Consider the following 21,641-nt stretch of genomic DNA (forward strand, 5'->3'; position numbering starts at 1 on the left):
TCTCAACTTAAACTAAACAAACTGAAAGAAACTTCTAAAATGTTTTTATGGGCATACAACTAAAATTCTGGAAATGAGATATATGATGTAAATGACTTGCACTCACCTTTGTGTATCCTTTTGAAATATATTAAAGTGATTTTTGAAACTTCTGCAATGTCCAATGTATTAATCTTTATTTCACATAACATTCAGACACAATGTTGGAGATTTTTAAAAAAGTTAATTTTATTTGCTTTTTCTATATATTCCTGTTCAGAGGAAAAGTTCCTAACATTAAAAAAAAAAATCATAATTGGTAAGTTTAACTGATAGATTGGCAGAAGGCATAAACTTGTAACTAAATTGTGTTGAGTAATGCTGACAAACAGGTTGCAAATCCCATACTGTTACTACAAGGACATAAAACATCTAATGCTAAAATTGGGATGATTCCTTAAAAGAAGGTGAATCTAAATACTTACATAAACAGCTCGCTCAACGTAAGATTATGAGAAATGAGTACATCATAAATTATTTTAAGACTGTTTGTAAAGCCTTTTAGTTAAGACAAACAAAAATGGACTATAAAATTGAACAGAGTATGATACTTGAAGCCTGATGGACAAGTCTTCCAAGGAGTTCCTTCCTGGCTGTACTTTTACGATAACTTCTGAAAATGTTTCATAACTGTATTATAACTCCTAATCAATATTTTAATTAGTTTAGAAATAAGCATATCTCTTCTCTTTTTCCTCTGAACTTGACATGAAAGCTGTTGCTACAAAACAGAACTTGAAATCCCATTTTTAGTAATTTGCTGCTAAAAGCAGGTAACTACTGATTGAACAAACCCACATACCAATAAGCAATGAGAAATTACACTTTTATATACACAAAACCTAAAATAACTGACTTTTTCCAAAAGAAAATCAAACAGGCTGTAGGAAGCAAGACATTGGTAAACAAAAGAAACCACGAAAGAAATAAAGAACATAATAAACCTGTGAACATTACACAGAATAAAATGCTAAAGATTAATCTCAATTTCAAAGTAAAAACAATTTGCCAAAATATTAACAGCAACAAATAAAAGGCAGCCTTGCATTAAAGGCAGAGCTGGAACAAAGCACACTTTGTGTGAACACACACACCTCTGTGATACAGGTGTGTCTTGCTTGCTTGTGCCCTTTACGACCTGGTGATGGGAAGCTGGCTGCAGGGCTTGGATGCCAGTCCCACTGCCCCTCCTTTGCTCCTATAAACTATCTCCTTCTTCTGGTGCCCATCTCCAGCAGCAGCAAGCAGCTTCCAAACACACAAAGTGAACCGGCTACCTAATTTCCTGTTGCCCTCAGAGCAGTGCATGAGTTCAGTTTGAGGGGGGGAGCCTGAGACATTCACTGCATTTTATTTCATTCTGATGGTTTCCTGGGGAAGTAAAGGGATCCTTGGTGGTCACTGGTGCCTGATCTCCTAAACACATCTTGGAATGCCCACACAGGCATGTTCTGGTGGGTGACTCTAGGTGCACGTCCACAGATGACAAGAATACAAACATGTTGTCTGTTCACAATTTAAATTAAAGCTCCAAGTGAAGGCTGTGGAGGGAAGAGCTGCCCACTGCTGCATTGCTAGCTTCTCACTCTGTTTCCCTACATGAGACCACTGTGCTGAGGTTCAGGTGGGAGGACTCTTACTCAGCAAAAGCTTGCCTGACAGCTCCTGACATACCAAATATACTCTTGCTAACCTCAGTACTCCTTAGGTGGCATCTTTATGATTTCCTAATGTATTGTCTCCTGTCCCTCATATGAGTGAGGGCTTCTGTAATATCTATCACAGAAGGTTCCCCTCAAGGCTCCCCCCATCAAATCCTACAGACATCACAACAAAACACCTCCTCAGGAGCTTATATACAACTTCCAGAACAACACAGCCAGTGTCATTCTTAAAAGGGGTGGATACTTCTTTGCATAGTGGTGAGATTACTTGGTTGTTTTTCTTGAGATATTTCCCCACTCCATCCTCTCAGTCTGTTATCACATACCTGACTTAAAAAGGTTAAACTTTCATCCCAGCTGAGACAAGTCAGACAACTGGGAGGGGGAAAAATGAAGAACCTTGAGAGCTTTACAGGTAAGTCTATCTTCTATATATAGTGGCCAACCAGGAAGACTGATCTGGACCTGGGACTACCTGCTCCTAAGGCTGTAAGACAGAAAAATCATGTAATATGCACCCCTGTGTATACACAGGTGCACACTATGTTATAGCTAAAACATGTTCATCTATAATTGCTAAATGTTAATTTTGATGTGTTCTTTTTTTGATTGTTTATCTTATGTCTAACATCACATTTTGGAATAATAAGCTTTATTTTTTTTTTTCACTGGATTTATTTTTCCCCTGACAGTTGCTTATTATAGCCTTGAATTTCTGATACAGTGTAGCATTCCTTATCACCACCTTTACTAAGATAAAGCAACTATTTGTTACACATTCACCTTCTGCAATACAATCGAAGCAACCTAATTACAACTCAAACTGTAGCGACTGCTCTTTATGACAGAATGAAGATTTCTGCTTCTCATTTATACTATTTGTTGAAGAGGTCAGAGAGGCTCAATGCACATTCATAGATTAATGTACAACTTTTAAAGCCTGCATCAACAGGCTTGTATTTCCAGTTTAATATTATCATCATGAAGGTAGACAAACCAGACATCCACACAGGATGTCTGGTGGAATCATCCACCAGGAACTAGCACATGAGCAGTTTACAGCAATGCGGGCATGAACCACAAGATTTTTCCTTTTTGATTTAGGATAACTTGATCTGCATGGATTGTGCAAATGGTTTTGCCTTTTGGCCCTCTATTCTTACCAGGGAAAGAGAACTGCTGTGTTAGTGACTGAGATGATGTCCACTCTTCCAACAGGAGATGACATTGCTATGATGCTCCTTGCCAGTGGTCACTGTTAAATCCTGCATACCCTGTATGCTACAGTGCAGGGTCAGACTCCACAGAGGAATAAACAACACTATTCCCTGGAACAAGTGTACTTCCATATGGAGGTCAAAAAAGATAGGAGTTCTGTAAACCCAACTGATTGCACTAGAAAGATATAAAAGCATTGCATTAGAAACCAGCTTAATTAAAGTTTAACTACAGTAAAAAAACCCAGCATTTCTGATTCAGCCATTATGTAAACAGGACAGACAATTCCCTCCCCCCAATAACAACACTTATAGCAAAAGAACAATAAACTGCTTTAAAAAGGACTTTTCCCAATTTGCTTCCACACTTCTTTGGCTCCTCTAATGCTTTCTCTTTTCACACACTTCCAGTAACCCTGAATGCCTTGCTGTTGTGGTACCTGTTGATAAAGTTAAAGTATGGTTAGTATTTACACAAACAGACTCTTACAGACTGTGTAAACATAACATGTAACGCAATGCTGCTGCTCCCATAGTTCTCATGCACAATAACTAGTCCTTGGTGGCAGCACTGCTCCCAGATTCATAAGCAGTAAAGAATCTTTGGTTTAAAATGTAACTTCTTTCTATTAATTATCTCTACTTGTGTTTTTACAAGCATCGGGTTGACAGATGCAGCATTGACAGATGCAGCAGTGATAACAATGATGTCAGCTTGTTACCCTCAAACCTCGATGCATTCGGTTCCTCAGGACTCCAAGAAACTCGCTGTGGCTCAGGCAGTCATCTCCATCTAGATCAAAAATCTTGAAGATGGTATCCAAAACATTATCTGAGAGCTCCTGTCCTGTTGCCACCTTCACTGCTCTCTTGAACTCAGCTAGTAAAAACACAGTATTATGTCATAAGTGACTGTGAGCTTGTAAAGAAACTGGAAAACACACAAGCAGCAGGATTCTGTACAATTTACAGTGTCTTATGAGTATCCTAACTGGAGAATTTGGGATGTGTGAACTGGTAAACTATTAGAAGGCCTCAGTACACAGTTCTTGAGCTTGCTTCATCTTTCATAACACATTATTTACGAAGTATGACAAACTTCTGAAATGCACTACTTCTCAAGTAGATTTAGAAAGGACATAAAGAAGAAACTTTTTACGATGAGGGTGGTGGGACACAGGCACAGGTTGATCAGAGAAGTTGTGGATGTCCCATCCCTGGAAGTGCCCAAGGTCAGACTGGATGGGGGCTTGAGCAACATGATCTAGTGGAAGATGTCCCTGCCCATCGCAGGGGAGCTGGACTAGATGATCTTTAAAGATCCTTTCAAGCCAAACAGTTCTATGACTCTATGGCTTAGTCTGCTGTGAGTGGTTCAGCACATAATAGCACATTAGAACTTAGAAATAAAAATGTTCTGGGAACTTTCACATTAATTCTGTAACAAAAATATATTTTTGCTTTTTTTTAAAAGATATGTAGGAAAGGCATGCAGCACCTACCCCGTTTAACAGGACGATTTGCAACAGTAAACATCTTCATGGCAATAGAAAAGTCTTCCAGGTTATTTGTAAACTTGCAAAAAGTCTTGAATTCTTCCAAACTGATATTCTAGAGTACCACAGAATTCAGATGATATATAATGAATAATACACTCAAACCCCACTATATCTACTTCAGTAAATCTGGTGGGACCTAGTGTTTAGGTCTGATTGCCTATTCATTGTCAATATTTGTTACTTCTCAAATAATGGCAAATTATCATTGCTCTTATTTACATAAAATTCAAGGGCAGCAATAATTCATTTGGAAATTAGTTACATTATTAGATACTCATATTCAAAACCTGTATGTGCAAACGAGGAAGGAAAACATGCTTCATGCTTCATGTACCAACCTCTCCTGCCTCAATTCTGTCTTTCACATTCTGCCAGTAAATTTCATTGTTTTCCTCATCGGTGAAGTACAGCAACCACTCTGCAAAGTCTTCTTTTCTCATGACATTCAAACCCTTTGAAAACTTTATGAATTCCATTTCTTGGACTTCTGTTTGCAGATTTTCCATGAATCTAATGTAAACAGATATTATGCAACAGTTGATACCTGCATCACTACTACTACCTTAACTACTAAATGCAGTAGACACAGATACTGTCAACATCGTTTAAAATATCACTGGTTCAGTTCTACCTCTGCATGCAATTTGTTGCCACGGCTGCATTTCAACAAAGACACCAGCAGGGTGCTCTCTAAGTCTGCATTCAAAAATTGCTGCTCCTAAAATGTACAGATACACTTGGCATCTAGTTTTTACTAATGTTTAAAAATGTGCAGATAATGAGATAAAATAATTGGTAAGGCACTATTGTAGTGAATGAATGAATAAGGAGATGGTAACTAAAGGCCTGACACATGATCTATGAAACTTCATCTTAATAAGAGAGGAATGACAAGGTTGGAAAGTGCCTAGAAAGAAGCAGCCCTAATAACCACAAAGGAGAAAGAAAAGAGGAAACTTGAAATCAGCAGTGCAGGAAATTATGTCTAAAAGCCTCAAAGATTGTAACTGCAAAGAGGGGTTTGGCAAATCAGTTCTGCACTCACTAGAGGATGGATTAGAGAGGATTATAATTGACATGTACAGTTTGGAAGAGCACAGAAAGTGATACTGCAGATATTTGGTAGGGTATGGAGAGAGATGTCTGGAAAAGGAGGGTGTGAACATGAAGGTTTTTAGTAGACACCCATGCTTTTAGGAAAAAAAAAAAGTAGCACAAGAAGTGACAACCTGTAGATACAGAGCAAGAACAGCAAGCAGAGCTGTAGCTTTGAGATTCCCCATTTGATCTACGTGGCCATTATAATTTCTTTTGGCCTGATATGAATTTTGAGAAAGCAAAATAAAATACTGTGTAATTGGTAATTTCATTTCCATTTGGTAATTTCATCTTCAGAAATGGGGCAATCCTATAAGTGATAAACTTTAAATATAAACAAAGGCTAAAAGTACAGTGATGCTTGCCAGAATCATTTTAGAACTTGGAAAGAATCCTGCTTTATTGAGCAGCAAAGATTATTGACAGGAGAGAATTAAATACTCCTGTATTAGGACAAGGCAATTAGTTGGAGAAGAGGACAGCTAAAGGTCTATGTAGCAAGTGTCAGTAGAGGCTCATTTGCTCATCAGTGTTCATGTGGACTCACTGGGTTTGAACTCTTTTCCTCCAAAATGATGCCATTTTAGTCCACACAGCTATCTTCAGATCTTTAATGAGATCACTTGGACAATTAGTAGCTTGAAGCTCTGTAAAGTCTGTAAGGGGTTAGCTGAAGACTGCTGTTGCAGCATAAGCTTATATTTTCTACTCTAATAATTGGAGCTGAATGTGCAAGTAAAGGGCCAACAAATACTCCATGGCTCAGGACATGCAGATAAATGAAAGCCTGACAGTGGAAGTGATTTTAAGTTGCTGGCTAGAATTTTACTATGGCAATACTGAGGAGATGATAATGCTCTCACATTTTATATGGATGTTTTTCTGGTCCAGTAAAGGGGGTTAACAAGGGTTCCAAAGCATAGTCAAACACTGAGTTATGAAGATACACAGTCCACCTTAAGACCTGGCTCACTTTCTGGTCCCCCGACTCTCCCTCTTACATGAGGATAAAACACCCAAGGACCTGTTTGTGCCAGCAGTATGAAGGGGAGGCCCCCTGTCCTACACAGCCTGGTGGGAGTTTACTTGCTCCTGCCCTTGTAACTCATGAGGTGACTGCTGCCTCTGGCCAGCCCAGCCGTCAGCATGTGCTGGGGAGACTGGCCAGCATGGGCTGGCAGAAACAGTCCTGCCACACCACCTGCAAGAGCCTCCCCAGATCTTGGGAATGGAGTTGAGCTGCAGGGCAGAGATGACAGCATGGACCAAGCATGTAGACTGGGCATGGAGTCAGTCCAGAAGACTGACTAGGGCCACTTGGTTGCATTTTGGGAGTGTCTATCAACGGCAAAGAGTAGATAGTATCTGGGATGTGTGGCTCGTGCTTGGCTGGAAGTCACAGCAGAGACCATGCAGAACAGTAATTGTTGACTGTTGTTTCCAACCCATGTAACATCTGGTCTGGGGGAGGAGAAGCTGCTGAAAAATGAGGTTACTTTCAGAAATATGCTTAAAATGTGGATGTAGGGAAATGAGACACCATCTGTTTTATTTTCTTGGCTTTTAATCTATGAAAGGTGGACATATTTTGCAACAGACTTAAGGTCTGTTATTGAAAGTGTGAGTTGTTTATCTCTGGGAGCTCACAGTAATTTGTTGTACTGGTCAGCAGCCACAGGTGATGACAAACTACATAGTCTTCCATCTTTTTTAAATATTACATTTCTTTAAGCTGAAAACCCTCAGTGACCTGCCCTCTAGCCATACTCAATGACCAAGCACTTCTACATGCTAAAGAAGGAGTGGGTGGCCCACCTAGCCACACATAGCAGCGAGCTGAAAGGTGTGGCAAAGACAAAGAGGAAAGTGAAAGACTTGGCTGTGGCGTTTTTGAAGTGTGCTTGCTTCTGCACCGTCTTCTACTCAGACAGTGAATAAAGTGTTGTATTTCCCCAGCCCCACTGTGGGTTTCTCACTGTCTTTTCTCAGGCCTGGGTTCTTGCCCCCTCCAGTTGCTTTGGGGCAATGAAATTGAACGCTTCCTGTGGACCAAGACCCATGCATCTTCCTGCACTGTACAGGTTAGGGAGGGGAGTGAAAATTACTTATTTAGGTATCAAAAAATTAACGGATATTTAATTTCAACTTGTAGGCTTGCTCCTGGCAAGTTGGAGTCGGAAGATGTCCTGCTGTACCAAATGCTACTTGGAGTAGCAGGTGAAATGTGCTATTTAAAATTTATATGTGATAGTCTCCCATATTACAAAACCTAAAATACTATGAATCACCGCATCAGCATTCTAGGTCACTCTTATTCCCAGATGTAAGAATTAAAAATCCTAATGAGGTTTATTTTAAGTTAAAGTTATTAAAAGTTATTAAAAATAACTTTCTGTTTAGGAAGTAAAACTTGATAGTTCAATGCCAAGACACCACTAGGGATACTTGCTTTTGTATCTTCTGGATCACGGTGTGATGAAATTTCCTTAAAAATTTCTCCAGATATTAGGAAAAACAAGCATAGGAATGAAATTCCTGCTCTCCAAAAGTCAGTGGAATCTTGGCCTATGTCTTTGGAGGGAGGCATAATTGAACTATAGGAACAGGATTCTGATTGTAGATGTGCTCTACAATTCAAAAATAGTTACACTGGGAACACACTTATGCTATAGTAGCCTGACGATAAAAGCAAGCCATAAGTTTCCAAATAACAAAACTGAAAGGTAAATAAAAAACTTATAAGATGGGAGAAAGGCAGGGAACAGACAGTACTTTTTAAAGACACCCTGTTTAATCCACACTCTCTAAAACACCCACATTGAAGGCCAGTGGCCAAATTCATTATCGTGTTACAAAAGCATCCAAAAACCTTATCAGGATTTATCCCTCATTTTGTAATGTGCGTTACAGACCTACAGAAAGAGGGAGGTTCTCAAGACTTTTGGCAACTCAGTTTTAATAGAAATGAAAATGTAATAAAAGTGGGGAGACCTCAGGAATGCAGTTATTCCCCCTCCAACCTGAGATGTTGCAATGAAGTGCTAAGAACACAAAGCAGCAGAATGAAACAGAAAACTGAACTGAAAGTCTGTGCAGAGCTTTAGTATGCTAATACAGTACTGACTAGTTCTTGTTGCACTGATTTATAGGAAGGAAAATTGACAAACATAGTGGTGGATGTACACTCCCAGCACTTGTACTGTGCTTCAGCTCCTCTTTGGACGCTGAAGTACTTCTGAAGACTCAATAACCCTTTCTGCACCAAATGACTCCTGCAAACCAGCTGCAAGGTTGTCTTTTTGCAAACCTGACTTTCAAAGCAAAATAAAGAAAATGTAATATGGGCTTGACCATTAAGCTTTAGAAAACATTTAGGTCTATGCTATCAGTTTTGCAAGTGGTAATACAGTGAATCAATGTCACCATTTTCAGAATTACAGGCAAAATTCCCTTTGATTTACTGTGTTTCCAAACCAAACACAACAGAACTACTCCCTTACATTTACAAGCATTCTGTAGAAACTAATCAAGCTATTCCTTTGCTAAGTATATATGAAAGGAAGAAACAGAGAGTCTTCTCCACATCATTACTAAGTATTTGAGAATTATTCAGATTCAGTTATGACAGTTCTCATCTCCACTTCCTCACTGTCTGATCCTGGTTGCATGAGATCTCTGCATGTATTAGGGGTCTATATCCATATACACACACACAGATACAAGCGTAGGCGCAGAGACAAATAAGGAGGCAATCATATTCTCTCTGCAAAGCACTGCCAAATCCCTAGATGAAAATAATGAAAACGTCCAAGATATCATCACAGCAAATGCACTACTGGTTGATGATGCTACCTGAAAAAGATCCTGCATCTACACCACAACACAGAACAGTATCAGGCCAATAACAGCACCAGTAGTGTGGCTCAGTCCACATCACTCTGGTTTCTTAAAGGAAAGATTTCAAATGAAACGTACCAAGGAATTCAAAATACTAAAGGAAAGAAACAGGTCAGGTATGGAAAAGGCATGTTTTGCGTATGGTTATACAATTTATAACCTTCAACCTAAAGCAGAAAATAAAAAAGAAGCTATGATTAAAGAATATTTCTGGTGAAAAATTCTATTAACTGAGGAAGAATTTGGAAGCAACTATTCAGATAAGAAAATGTCATAAACTGGATTTGAAATGTTATTTTTTCTTAAATGATTAAAAGTTGTCCATTGTTTAACCATACTGGGAAGTACATTTTTGTAAGTCATCCCAGAAAAAAAAGAAAACAAGCAGAAAGTTTTCTGACTATTCTTCCCATACTCACTGCACTTTTTTTTCCCCTTTCCTTCAAGGAGATTGTGAGAGATTTAAGTTTGCTTGGGGACAGATTACAGAAAAAAAGTAATAGCAGTCGTAAACTGTTTAGGGAGTGAATTACTGTCTCCTCTTTTATTTGGGATTAGACTTACTTAAACAAGATCAGTAAGGGACTTTTTCAGGAAAAAAAAAAACAGTGGCTGTCAAGAAGAAATATTTGCTATAGCTAGAAAACGGAATAGTTTTCTACTCAGAAGAAAAAATAGTACATATAATTTAGCTGGAAAACAAAGCACAAGTGAAACATTTTTTGGAAGGAAAAGACAAAAACTATTTGTGTTTCAAAAACCAGGGCAAAACACCACGTGTAAGAACAAATAAAAACCCCTGAATTCCAAAGACCTTCTGACTTCATTTTTGCAATCTGACAGTCTGTAAGATGGGCCCTGGAGTGAGAAGATGATACTCCTGTTCAGGTGTAAAACTGAGTGGTGGTTGTATGAAATTGAAATTAGTTCAGGTCTTCTGAGAAGAAAGTCTCACCTGGTTACAGCTGCTTACATTAAATTTACCCTTCTTTGTTACATAATTTTTGGTTTGCTGCATATTGTTTTATGTTTTCTTAAACTGATAGAGCTGCACTTGACCAGGAGGCACTACCTTTACTAGTGAGGTACATAAATATACTCCAGGATTATTTAGATTTTAAATTCCTAACTTTTGTCAGACAAATAAGCTGTTGCTTTTGAAGTTGTGAATTATTATTAATAATTATATTGTCCTTATGTTAAAGACAAATACAACTGCCAAGAAATCAAGTGGTAGTCTGGAACTGAACATGCTTTCCTTGACTCCTACCTTAAGATCTCTGAAACCACCTGTTTACTCTGGAAAGGACATAGCATGGTGTGCTTCCTGGATTGCTTCCACTACTTCTAAGTAGTCCTTGCAGAACAAAGTGGGAATCTCACCACCGCTGTTCAGCAATCAATGAATAGAAACAGCTTTGGTTGCTGTTTTGACTATGTTCTGGAGGGCAGTGAGAAAACAGCTTGATGGGTGTCACAAAATTCCTATGAAAGGTTACTTCTTTACTTTCATGCTCCCAGCAGCCCAAGAAAGGTTGAAAAGTGAGCTGATACTCTGTTTCATGGCCTCATTCCTTATGTCCAGTAAAAAACAGCCTAAGGACTTTCCTTGTGTGAATTCTCTACCTATGATTTCCAAAGAACCACGCATCAGGTGGAGACGGATGGAACACAGCATGCTTAACCATTTTCCTCCCTATAATCAGTGTGTCTCCTATGTTTGGGGCAGCAGGGAGGGAGGCACAAGAGCTGGTTTACATCAGCTCCACATGGCCTGAAGAGATGAAGACAGCTTCCACTTTCTGTGTGCCATCTGAATGCAAAGAAAAGGAGAACAAGGCAAAATAATTGCCCTCAGTTATTGAACGTTGCTGTCTAACATGTTTTAAATGTTTTGACTGTGGGCTAAATAGGTTGGATATCACTAGTGTACATGCAGATAGAGATGGTTGTACACTTACAAAAGGATTTTTTAATGTCAGACAAACTGAAAAGAAGGAAGCATGAGGAAAATATATGTAAGCAATGAGGTGAGAATGCTAGTTTCAGCTTTCTGAATTCCCATGTAAGTATAGTGAAATTTCACGAAGAAAGCATTCCTGCCTTTTTTTAAGTTTCAAGGATTCTACAGCACAGCAATATCTGTGTATGTAACTAATGTGACAAGTTTTAGTGTGTCTTCATCAAACTTAATCACCTCTACTTTCTACTAGGTACTACACTGATCAATGGAAAAGCTTTCTAGGCAAGAACTTGGAAAATGATAAAAGCATTTGGCATCACTATTTTCTGCTTTTGACAATGATCTATGTCTGAACAGCTCATCAGTCATCTCTTGTAAAAACAGTGTGGCACTTTGATCAAACAGCCAACAATAGCTTCCCGCGTAAGGTAAAATGTTATGAGAGGCCATCAGATAGAAATCACATTTTCTCTGAACAATAGGAACACAGAAACGATGTGCTTGATTTACTTGCAAATAAAATCATGTGAAAGGTGATATCTTCACACAGGTTAAAAAGACAGTGATCCTTTTATTCACCTTTCTGCATGTTAAACAAACTTCACTGTCATGTTGCAGCTGAGATGGAGTGTCTACACAGTGATAAAGAGGCACATTCCAGCTCTACGAAACATAACTGCCACTGTTGAAAAATTACCTGCATTAAACCTTACACTTATCCCACAAATTTTAAGAGCAAGATGTGGGAGTTTGATTTTGATTACAGGCCTCTATCTGTGTGGTAGGCAAAGGTCTTTAACCTACATGTTCTGAATGTACTAGGTACATAGTTTCATCAATGTCATGCCTCACTGGGTCAATGTAGGATTTTATCTAAAACCTGAGGCTTTTCAGTTTACACTGCATATGCAAACACAACCTTTTACTGTGCTCTCTGCCTTTTGTTTCATTGAGAGGATCATGGTAGTTACAGAAAAGGGAGCTGGAGGCATCTTAAACTTATTTTACTCACTTAGATCCCTATTGAGTTGAGGTCTTCAAAAGAGAAAGGTTGTTTATTTGAAGATCAGTGTGTGCCAGAGCCAGTGAAGCCAAACACTTTTTAGTGTTAGAAAAACTGCTGCTCTTCCTTTTTCACTCTGTCTTTCCCCAAACCTCTACTGATAGCAATAAGCATTCATTTTTAAGAAGGCTGATACAGATTCTCTGCTTCTGAACATAAACTGAAATAAAACATATTGTCCTAATTAATTTCTGCAGCCTGTAAATGACTGATTATTTTTTGTAGTAAAGGTAATACTGATGTAGATAATCTTCTCTTGATGTTGTGCTATGAGATGTATGTCAAGATTCACACAGGTATTTAGGCACTTAACTTGCATTTATCTCAAAGAAAGACCATGCATTTGGATTCTAGGCCCAGACGTCACATAGTGAATCGTAGCTGGAGTTCAGGAGAAAATTGAGCTCCCAAGCAACAGAGTTTTAACCAGTTAAGTTGTGATTTTGTGTAGGTGGTGGTCATCCTTACTGACTAAAAGAAAGACTGGAAAAAAGAATCTCATCCAAATAAAACAACAATTTCCGACTGATGTGAATAAGGATTACACCATCTTTCTGACACTTACATGACATAAAAACAGAACGATTCCCTACACCAGTCTTAGAACTTTCTATTAACTTCTGATCGTGCAAAGGTTACAGTGAAACAGATGGAATGCTATGTTTTGGGGAGCAATGGCCACTTGCTATTCCACTGCAGTTTCAGTCTGACATAGTTGTACCATCTGAGTTAATTCTCAGTTCTGACATAAGTGCCACAAAGGATCTGTGTAGTCCCATTGCAAAAGCAGTTCAAAGGGTAAAGGAAAATGCACAGGTAAAGTTTTGACAGAAGCAAGCAGAGAAGTTGCCAGTAGTCTCCTATGGCAGATGTAGTGGGGAATGGGGTATCTCAACTCAGAAAAGATTTAATGGATAAGCAGTCACTTTTTTGTGGATTTGATCAAGAAAAATAATCATGAATCATATTATCTTAAGGTATGCTATCACATGGCTGCCAAGAATGGTCTCAATCCTTACCCTAGAGTTACGGTGCTCAACTTCTCCTGCAGACAGCAGACCCCAAGAGCTAAACTAGAAATTTAATCATGCAAAAAAAAAATAAAATCTCCTGCTTGATCACCTGCTTAACTTTCTGACTCAGCTCAGTGTGAGGTCAGGCTAATGCCAGTGTTGGTGCAAAGTAGAGGGGGTAGGAACAGGACTGGTTCCTGTTAGGCTTGGCTAATGGAAAAATACCTGAAAAACTCGGAAAAGCGAAGTTTTTCCTTTCCTTCTTTTCCAAAGAAATGTATCAGCAAAGTGGTGTTAACACCACAGCTTTCCAGTTCTGCTCCCTATAAAACAAAAATACTGTATCATTAATTATTATGCACGGAATTATTATTAGTATTTATTCACCACAAATATGGATTTATTTATTTGAACTATAATTTCACAAGAGATACTTGCAATTTAATTACTGTTCCCAAAGCTATTACACAGCATCTCAGAGCTGAATAATTCTTCCACATAACTGGTAACAGTGTATTATATGTTCTGCTTCTAAATAGTCTGAAAGATGAGTACAATTTACAACCACCTTTGGCCCATTTTATTATTAGAAATGAGAAGGTTGCTAGTTAAATCTTTAAAAACCTTTATGCTTAGATGAATAGAGGCTTTAAATAAAGTTAAAATCTTTGTAAACAAGTTTTTAGATATTTCTTATTTGTTACAGCCATTTAAAGACATCTACAATAGCATGAGAAACAAAACCAGAAAAATACAAACATCTACAGTGCTCTATTATAATATGGTTTTGCAAGGCTTCTGGTGAATTTTCAGCATTAGTGACTTGTCTGTATATTTTTTTAAAATCTGATGAAGAGATTTCTGCAGAAGAAGGATGCACATTATTTCAACTCAACAGCATCTTTAGCAAACCTAAACCCACACATAATGCTGGATTTCTGTTATTTTCTTCTTTCAGCACTAGCACACTGGCATTCCTTTGAACGCAACAAAACACTAAGCAACATGAAGAGGGTTTTTTTTTTTTTTTAAGTCTGGAGGGATTTCAACAAACTATTCTTATGACATCTAAATAGCCTCTGTGTCTTTTATCTGGTTGAAGAGGTAAGATGAAAGACAAGAGTCTATTCATAAGATTTAATACTAATGGTTATTTAGCTTTCAGCATCATCAATAACAAGTTCCATTAGTCCACCGTGTTTCATGCTTACTGCATATGTGACACAGTTATTTCATAGCTAAAGAGGTAACATTCCTCATTTCTACGGCAAGCTACAATTCACTAGATGCCAGTGATAAGAATTACATATCACTGAACCTAGAAAAAAAACCACTTTTCAAGCTATATGCAAACTGTTATTACTGAACTTTATAATTTCACTGCAGGCAAAGAATATTTAAATACCCACAAGATCCATCCTTTTAAGATTTAAACACTTCAAATACTAAGAAGACTGATGCATAAACATTGCTATATGCTTTTTTGAAGTCAAACATTCATGTATGCTTATTTGAAATTCAAACCCAAACTACTCATGTCAGAATGCAAAGTTTTCGAAGAAATAAAGAACCCACATATTTCTCACTGCAATAAGATTCTAATCTGCTTTTTGTGTATTTTGCTACCATGTTTAAAGGAGACTTGCAAAAGGCAAGAAATACATTTGCTGATATAATTTTACATGATTACACAATTTAATGCTTCCAATTTAATTACTCCATACTGAAATCAGTGTTGCATTGACAACAAAGTGAAAAAAGTTAAAAAATAACCTTTTGAGAACAAAGTCTGTGACAGCAAAAGTTTATTTCATGTTTCTCTACTAGTAAGCTAGAAAAATACATACGAACAATACCCATTTTGTCTTACCTAGAATGACAAAGCCTATCCCTGGATTTATAACAAATATGCACCTACTTGTTGGTTACCCTCTTTATCAGTTGAAAATCCAAAGTGGAACTGGCAGATGTCCAAACACTACGATGGTGAGAGTTAAATGTATTTTAAAACTAAAGAACAGTACATTTATTTAAAACAGAATATGCAATAGGAGACCACAGAGACTACAGCTTAAGGGTAAAATTTCAAAAAATTGCTTTTCCTAGATTTAATGCTATTGAAGTACATGTTAGTACATAATTCCTTTTTGTCCACAGAATCATTAGGAGCTTTTGATGCTAAACTGTATAAATTAGTACCGACATGACAACTCTTTGTTAGAAGATAATGAGAGCTCTATGAATATTTCCAACACCTCACCCTCCTGAGCTTAGGTAAAATAATAAGTTATGTTTGGAATGTCTCTCTTGGCAATGAGCACGACATGGTAACCTAATCCTGGAGCTTTAAAATGGACCAGACTAGTAGCTTTGAGTCACAGAACTACTATCTAAACTGAGTGAAAGTGTATTTTGGTCTATTTGGTGGCTTCAGCCTGGGGAGGGTGCAGCTGAGGTGAGGCTGAGTCACAGAGTGGAGAAGAAATGGTGATGTTCTGAGTCTCATCTTGATACAAGCACAGGATGGACCAGGGATGTGTGTCTCAACTGGGGAACTCAGTCATGTTCTTGGGACTGCTGGTTCACACAAAGAATCTCAAAGACCAAGTTCTGATGCTACACAGTTCTATATGAACTAATGAACATGTGTCTACATTACAAATATAAACTTGTGTTCCTACAGTAATGTTAACACTTTGTATACTTTTCAAAAGCACCATGAAATGCTGAATTATGCAATTATTCCTTTTTAAGCAAGATCAGGTAACACAATATTTATTTCCTTACTACATTACACAGACTGTTAACATAGAAGCCTGATGCTGCAAACACTGAACCACAGACATCCTCTAGCTCTCCACTGAGCTTTTGACATTTAGGACCCGATACTGCAACAAGAAGCAACAAGTGCCACTGAGAAGAAACTTATCACACAGTGAGACAGGATTTTTGGAATAATGTACCTAACTGATTTTCAAAACTAATCTGAAATGTTAATAGACTTACTGTCGCTAGACTCTTACCACCTTTCATTGCAGAATTTGCCTAAGGCATGACTGGAAAGCATTCATCATGATTAAAACCTGTAATACAGCCCTTGTTCTCTTCCTTGCTTCATATGAGATGGTGTTTGCTGTGCAATGTCATGTTTCAATAGAACTTGTAAAAATAATACATATTTTGGATTAAAATTTGTTTTGGTTAAGATACAAGGAGGGTGAATATATGAAGGACAGTGGCAGAAAAGAGAGGAGGATCAAGAACAACATCTTAGTTTCTGTCTGCTAGTGATGTCCCAAATCTTTCCAAAGTAAGGCTAAATCTTTGCTATTTTTCTGGGTCCACTTTTGTGAAATGCTCTTTGTCAGCTCCTAGGTCTGTCATGCTAGGCTCCTATATCTGGAGGCAATTGCAAACTTCAATCTAAGCAGCTTAGCCTCCAACACTGCTCAAGAGCATCAACCTTTCTGTCATTTTGAGAGTTTCCAAGATGTCACAACACATTCTACAACTCAGTTCTGGAAAGAAGGTTTAAAAGATAATGACGTAATTAATCCTGCCAGGTACAGCTAATCAAAAGAACTGTAAACAGGCAAGCTAGTGAGACCAGGAGATCCAGATCTCTAAAAGCAGTCTTTTTTAGCAAAGCCCAGACAAATGGATGCATCAGAATGAACAAAAGATCATTTTATGATGAATCGCCTTTAATTATTTAAATCAATACTCAAGTTTTTGATGTTTTGCAAAGCACTTTCTTCAAGGTAGGATTCAAGAATACATCGGGTCTATTAAAGACAGGGTAAATGTTTTTTTCTACAGAGCATATAACAGACAGTATCTGAGAAGAAATCTGATGGAATGCTTTCCAAGCAATAAAGAGCCTAGTACCCAGCATTCAACAACATTCAGCATTCCCATTTCCTGGGGATTAGTTGCTTTTTGATGACAATTAATGCCATGGAATTGCTATGCTGTATTGCTAGTGCCTTTACCAAAGAAGATGTAATTTCATGGACATCGTCAGCTTTCAGTGCCTCACCCACAGTTCATCAGTTCACCAGGAGGTGCAGAATGAAAATGGCTTCCAGTCAAGTGGGCAAAAGCCACTTTGGGAGCAAACACTGTACTTTATGAAAAAAAGTAGGAACAAGTTGAAACTAGTCTTGTTGCCAGTAGCCTGAGAGGGACCAAATCCTGCTGCATCAAGCAGTCAGGAAATGGCAATTTGCACTGTGAAGCTGGAGGCTGCTTGGCTGGGGAAAGCAGCTTCTATACACTGTTGGGAACACCCCTCACAAGAATTCAGGCCCTGCCTCCTTGTCACATCACACTTTAAAAATATTAATTTCCATAAAAAGTAAAAAATCTGTAACGAGGACTCCCCTCAGGAGGTCTGACGTTCAATGAACATGCTCTTTTGATTAATGTGGACCTGGCCTCAAAGGCAGAGAACAGCCTTTCTCAGCATGGGTAAACCTTGCTCTCAGTCCTAAAACTGACTCCTGATGGATTCTGTCCACTTCCCTCACCCCACTGTTTGAATGCTTCCCCAGGTAATCCATGTTCAGGCTGCCACCCCAAGTTTCAGCTATCACAAAACACCAACTGAGCATGCTCACCTGCACCATTTCCAGTTTATTCCAATTAATTTTCCAAGCAAATGTGCTTGGTAGCCTTCAGTGACCATGACCAGATTCTCACTGTTCTGAATCAAGGACTAGAGCTGTAATAGCAAAGCCAAATCATGTGTTTTCCCTGGCCTGTCAGGAGCCCACACTGCTTTCTGGTTTCTCTAGCTATATAATAGAAAGCACTTCAGACTAGGTTAAGCAGCAGAGCCTAAAGGGGTAGGCTTGCCTCACACATCTGTGCAATGGGAAGGAATGCTACTGTGACCACAACAAGCTTCTATATTAATTCCTTGAGGGAGAGACTTTTGCTATCAAAGCTAAATTCAATGTACTAGCAAAATGGGTACCTAAGAAAATGTAAGAAAGCCCATTTCTTTATCTCTCTTGAGGTTATAACGTCATCAGATCATGTAGAAAAAGAAAATAATTTCCTTGCCCATGAGGTAAACAATGACCCAGCAGTTTTTTAATAGCTTAATATTTTGATGCCACACTGCTTGGTTCTTTATGGGGTTTACCTGCCTGGAGAGCTTCCTTTAAATCATGCAGGTACGTTGCAATACTCCTTGGTTTAAAATGTCTAAAAGCTTTTCAACAGAATTCAAGGTTGATCTGCTGATGCAAAACATACACGTCTATGTTGGAGAAGATAGGTCAAGAAAAAAAGTGTCCGTTCATTACGAACTGAGGGGTGGCAAGACTAATGACATAATCTTTTGAGGAGGGATATTAATTTTAGTCTTGACCCAGATTCTTGCAAAATTCAACGTGCTGCAGAGGTGTGTTGCACCCATAACACAGGTACTGACTGCACTAGAAGAGTATAGCTGTCAACCACCATCTTTCTGCCTTTAAACTAGGCAATCCTTAGTTATTCTGGTTCCTCTTTTGTGAGAGACAGAGACAAGACAGAAAAGCAGACAGAAAGTGATAATTTGGACTTTGCCCATCAGAAATATAGAGACCAGAATAACTTTAAGGTAGCTGTACTCCCTGAAGCTGAAGTTATTTAATTCTTCTTTTGAATAGACTATAATTCCATTTATAACCTGGTAAGAAACCATATTAAATAGTATTTTCTGGTTACACTAACTTCAGATTTTTCTCAATGGAGAAATCTGAAGACAATATTTGAAGCAACACAGAAAACAAACTAAGAGACATTCAGGCTCTGGTATTTAATTAGATCCCAATAAGCTTATGTGTTTATAACTAAATCTGTCCAACCGTATAAGTTTCTCTGGAAATTTTATACTATAGCTGTGCATTCATGCAGAATAAAGATCCTTTTTCTTTCACTGTCATGGCAGTTAAGACTCAATTGAAATTGGTTTTGAGGAGCAGACAACCTTATTAATCTTAGCTATTTTAATCTGGTGACTGATGAAAAGATGCAAGAAAGGAGATGGTTGTCAGTCAAACAATTTTTAACTGAACTGTGCATATTGAGGCAACAAAACCTTTAAATATCAGAGGACAGTTTTTGCTTATGTCTAGTAAATACCAAAGGTCTTCACAGTACTGCCACTTCCATTTTTTCCCCAGGCAAGTGAAAAAGTAAAGAATATGAACTGGACAAACTCTGTAGAAACTGCTGATGCATGATAGGTTTATCAAGCAGAGCCTTGTATGGGTTTCTTTTTGAATGCTTCCAACATGAGCAGTTCCTGCCCCATGCCTAATTATCCATTTTTAGTTTACAACTGGAAGCAAGTTTGTGGTGAGGAAAATATCCTTCAGCTACACTACCCAATTTAAGCACACAACAAAAGGAGAGCTGCTGATGTAAGCAGCACCTAATAGTAATAGTTGGAGATAATCCATCTGTAGTCTGCCCCTCCTTCACCCCAGGTCATCAGATTCTTCTGAGGTGTTTTCAGCACTTCAGAACTTTCCCCTCTCTATTTCCAGTCTCATTTAATCTCATCCAGGCTACAGAATATCTTGTTTCTGCACTAAGTAGAGACTGCAGAAGACATGGCTGCTAGCAAAGACTCCACTTGGGGAAGAAGGTAGGTGGCACTGGCAGGATTCAGGGGAAAAAAGCCAGAAGAGAGCAGGAATTTACCTCCTCCTTTCATTGATGAACTGTACTTGCCATATGCTAGTGGTCTGCAATCCAGTGAAACTTCTAACCCAGTTGGAAAATCATACTCTAAGATTGCTTCTTCTTCTGGTCTGCATCTAAGCCGTTTATTTCTGGAAGTGGACCTAATTAAAATAATACTTGCCTTTGTCACCTCAGTGACCTTTCATGTCAACTCAGAATAAGCTGATGTTACTGCAAGAAAAGCCCCTAGGTAAGTTTAAGGTACCAATTTCTCTTTGGAAAATCACCTTTTCTCATATGGTGATAGAGTTTTTTCTGAGTTTTCTAAGTAGAAGAGAGTTACTTTGAGACAGGGGCTTACAGAAACTAAGTAACAGTGACCACACAGTAATGAAATAGATTAATTGCAATAATTTAATCAGAAGATTCAGAATTGACAAATATTTTTCTTTCCCAGTTAGAAAGTAATTGACAAATCATGCACTTTCCTTTAACTAGAGGACTAATACTGATGCTAATACATTTTTCTAAAAACTCTGAAAAAATAACAAGGTTCACAGGAAATATGACAATGCTTTTGTTAAGAAAAATATATCTCTATTTCATACCTGAAATACTGTTTCATTTCCAGCTATTTTCATATCATCTTCCTTCCCAATGATTTTCTGTAGCTGTATTTGTTAAAACATGAAAAAAAAACACAACAACATACAGGAAAATGACATATTTGGTTTACAAGAGTCTCCTTTTTTCAGCAGCTTTCATTAAATTCACCTTTTCTAAAGTCATTATGCTTTCTGCAAGGTTGTCTAGTCATGACAAAATATTTGCATACTTAAGTATATTTTGCTATTCAGACAATCTTTTTCCCAGGAATGTTTTACCTATTGTGTTTAATATAGTCAAACGGAGCATATGACTCTCTCTTGGAGCTCAGGGCTTACTCTAATTTTACAGATTTTCTTGCACTAGAAGCTTAGCATTCACTCATAAGATTTTGAAACTCAGGGGTATAATATCAAGGGTCACACAAGAAATATACATTATCCTGTGATTTTCATGCTGTTCTTCTAAACACCTTTATATAGTTCTGCTACAGACATGATCATCTAGACATTAAAACTACACCTGTACCAATGAGGTACTATAGTACTAATAACAAAGAATAATTTTATTAAATAAGCACTTGTGTTTTCAGAACAGGCATTAAACAAAACGTGGTTTTAGTTTCCTCCCCTCCACCCGACAGATAAATGAATCTTGAATGTGTAATTACCTAACAAGATTTTTAGAAGAAATTAAATTAATCACATTTAAAACCATAACTTCCACTGTTGCAGGTAGAGCTTTAAGGTATCACCGAAAGTGCATTAATTTGCAGCATCTCAAGTATATCTCAGCTCCAAGGTGTCTTTGATTCTATTTTAGCTGGGGAAGTCAACACTGC

The 21,641-nt window shown here is 38.0% G+C and overlaps 1 protein-coding gene across 3 annotated transcripts in view; it reads right to left on the reverse strand.

Annotated features, from left to right (window-relative positions):
* The window catches only part of MICU2 (mitochondrial calcium uptake 2), a 151,512-nt gene that overhangs the window by 2,159 nt on the left and 127,712 nt on the right, over positions 1-21,641 (reverse strand). The window contains exons 7-12 of one of the 3 annotated variants that reach the window (XR_007888407.1): positions 20,803-20,865; positions 13,739-13,836; positions 4,818-4,989; positions 4,423-4,531; positions 3,643-3,800; positions 2,867-3,360 (exon numbers count right to left, since the gene is read on the reverse strand). Coding sequence is in view for 2 of the 3 variants with exons in the window: in XM_051608362.1 (XP_051464322.1) it covers positions 3,256-3,360; positions 3,643-3,800; positions 4,423-4,531; positions 4,818-4,989; positions 13,739-13,836; positions 20,803-20,865 (705 nt within the window). In the remaining variant the exon portion in view is untranslated. Of the gene's footprint in view, positions 1-203; positions 3,361-3,642; positions 3,801-4,422; positions 4,532-4,817; positions 4,990-13,738; positions 13,837-20,802; positions 20,866-21,641 lie in introns of those variants that run through there. The other 2 variants (XM_051608362.1, XM_051608363.1) reach the window with 2 other exon arrangements.

This window comes from Apus apus, chromosome 1, assembly GCF_020740795.1.
Source record: "Apus apus isolate bApuApu2 chromosome 1, bApuApu2.pri.cur, whole genome shotgun sequence".
NCBI classification, from domain to species: Eukaryota; Metazoa; Chordata; class Aves; order Apodiformes; family Apodidae; genus Apus; species Apus apus.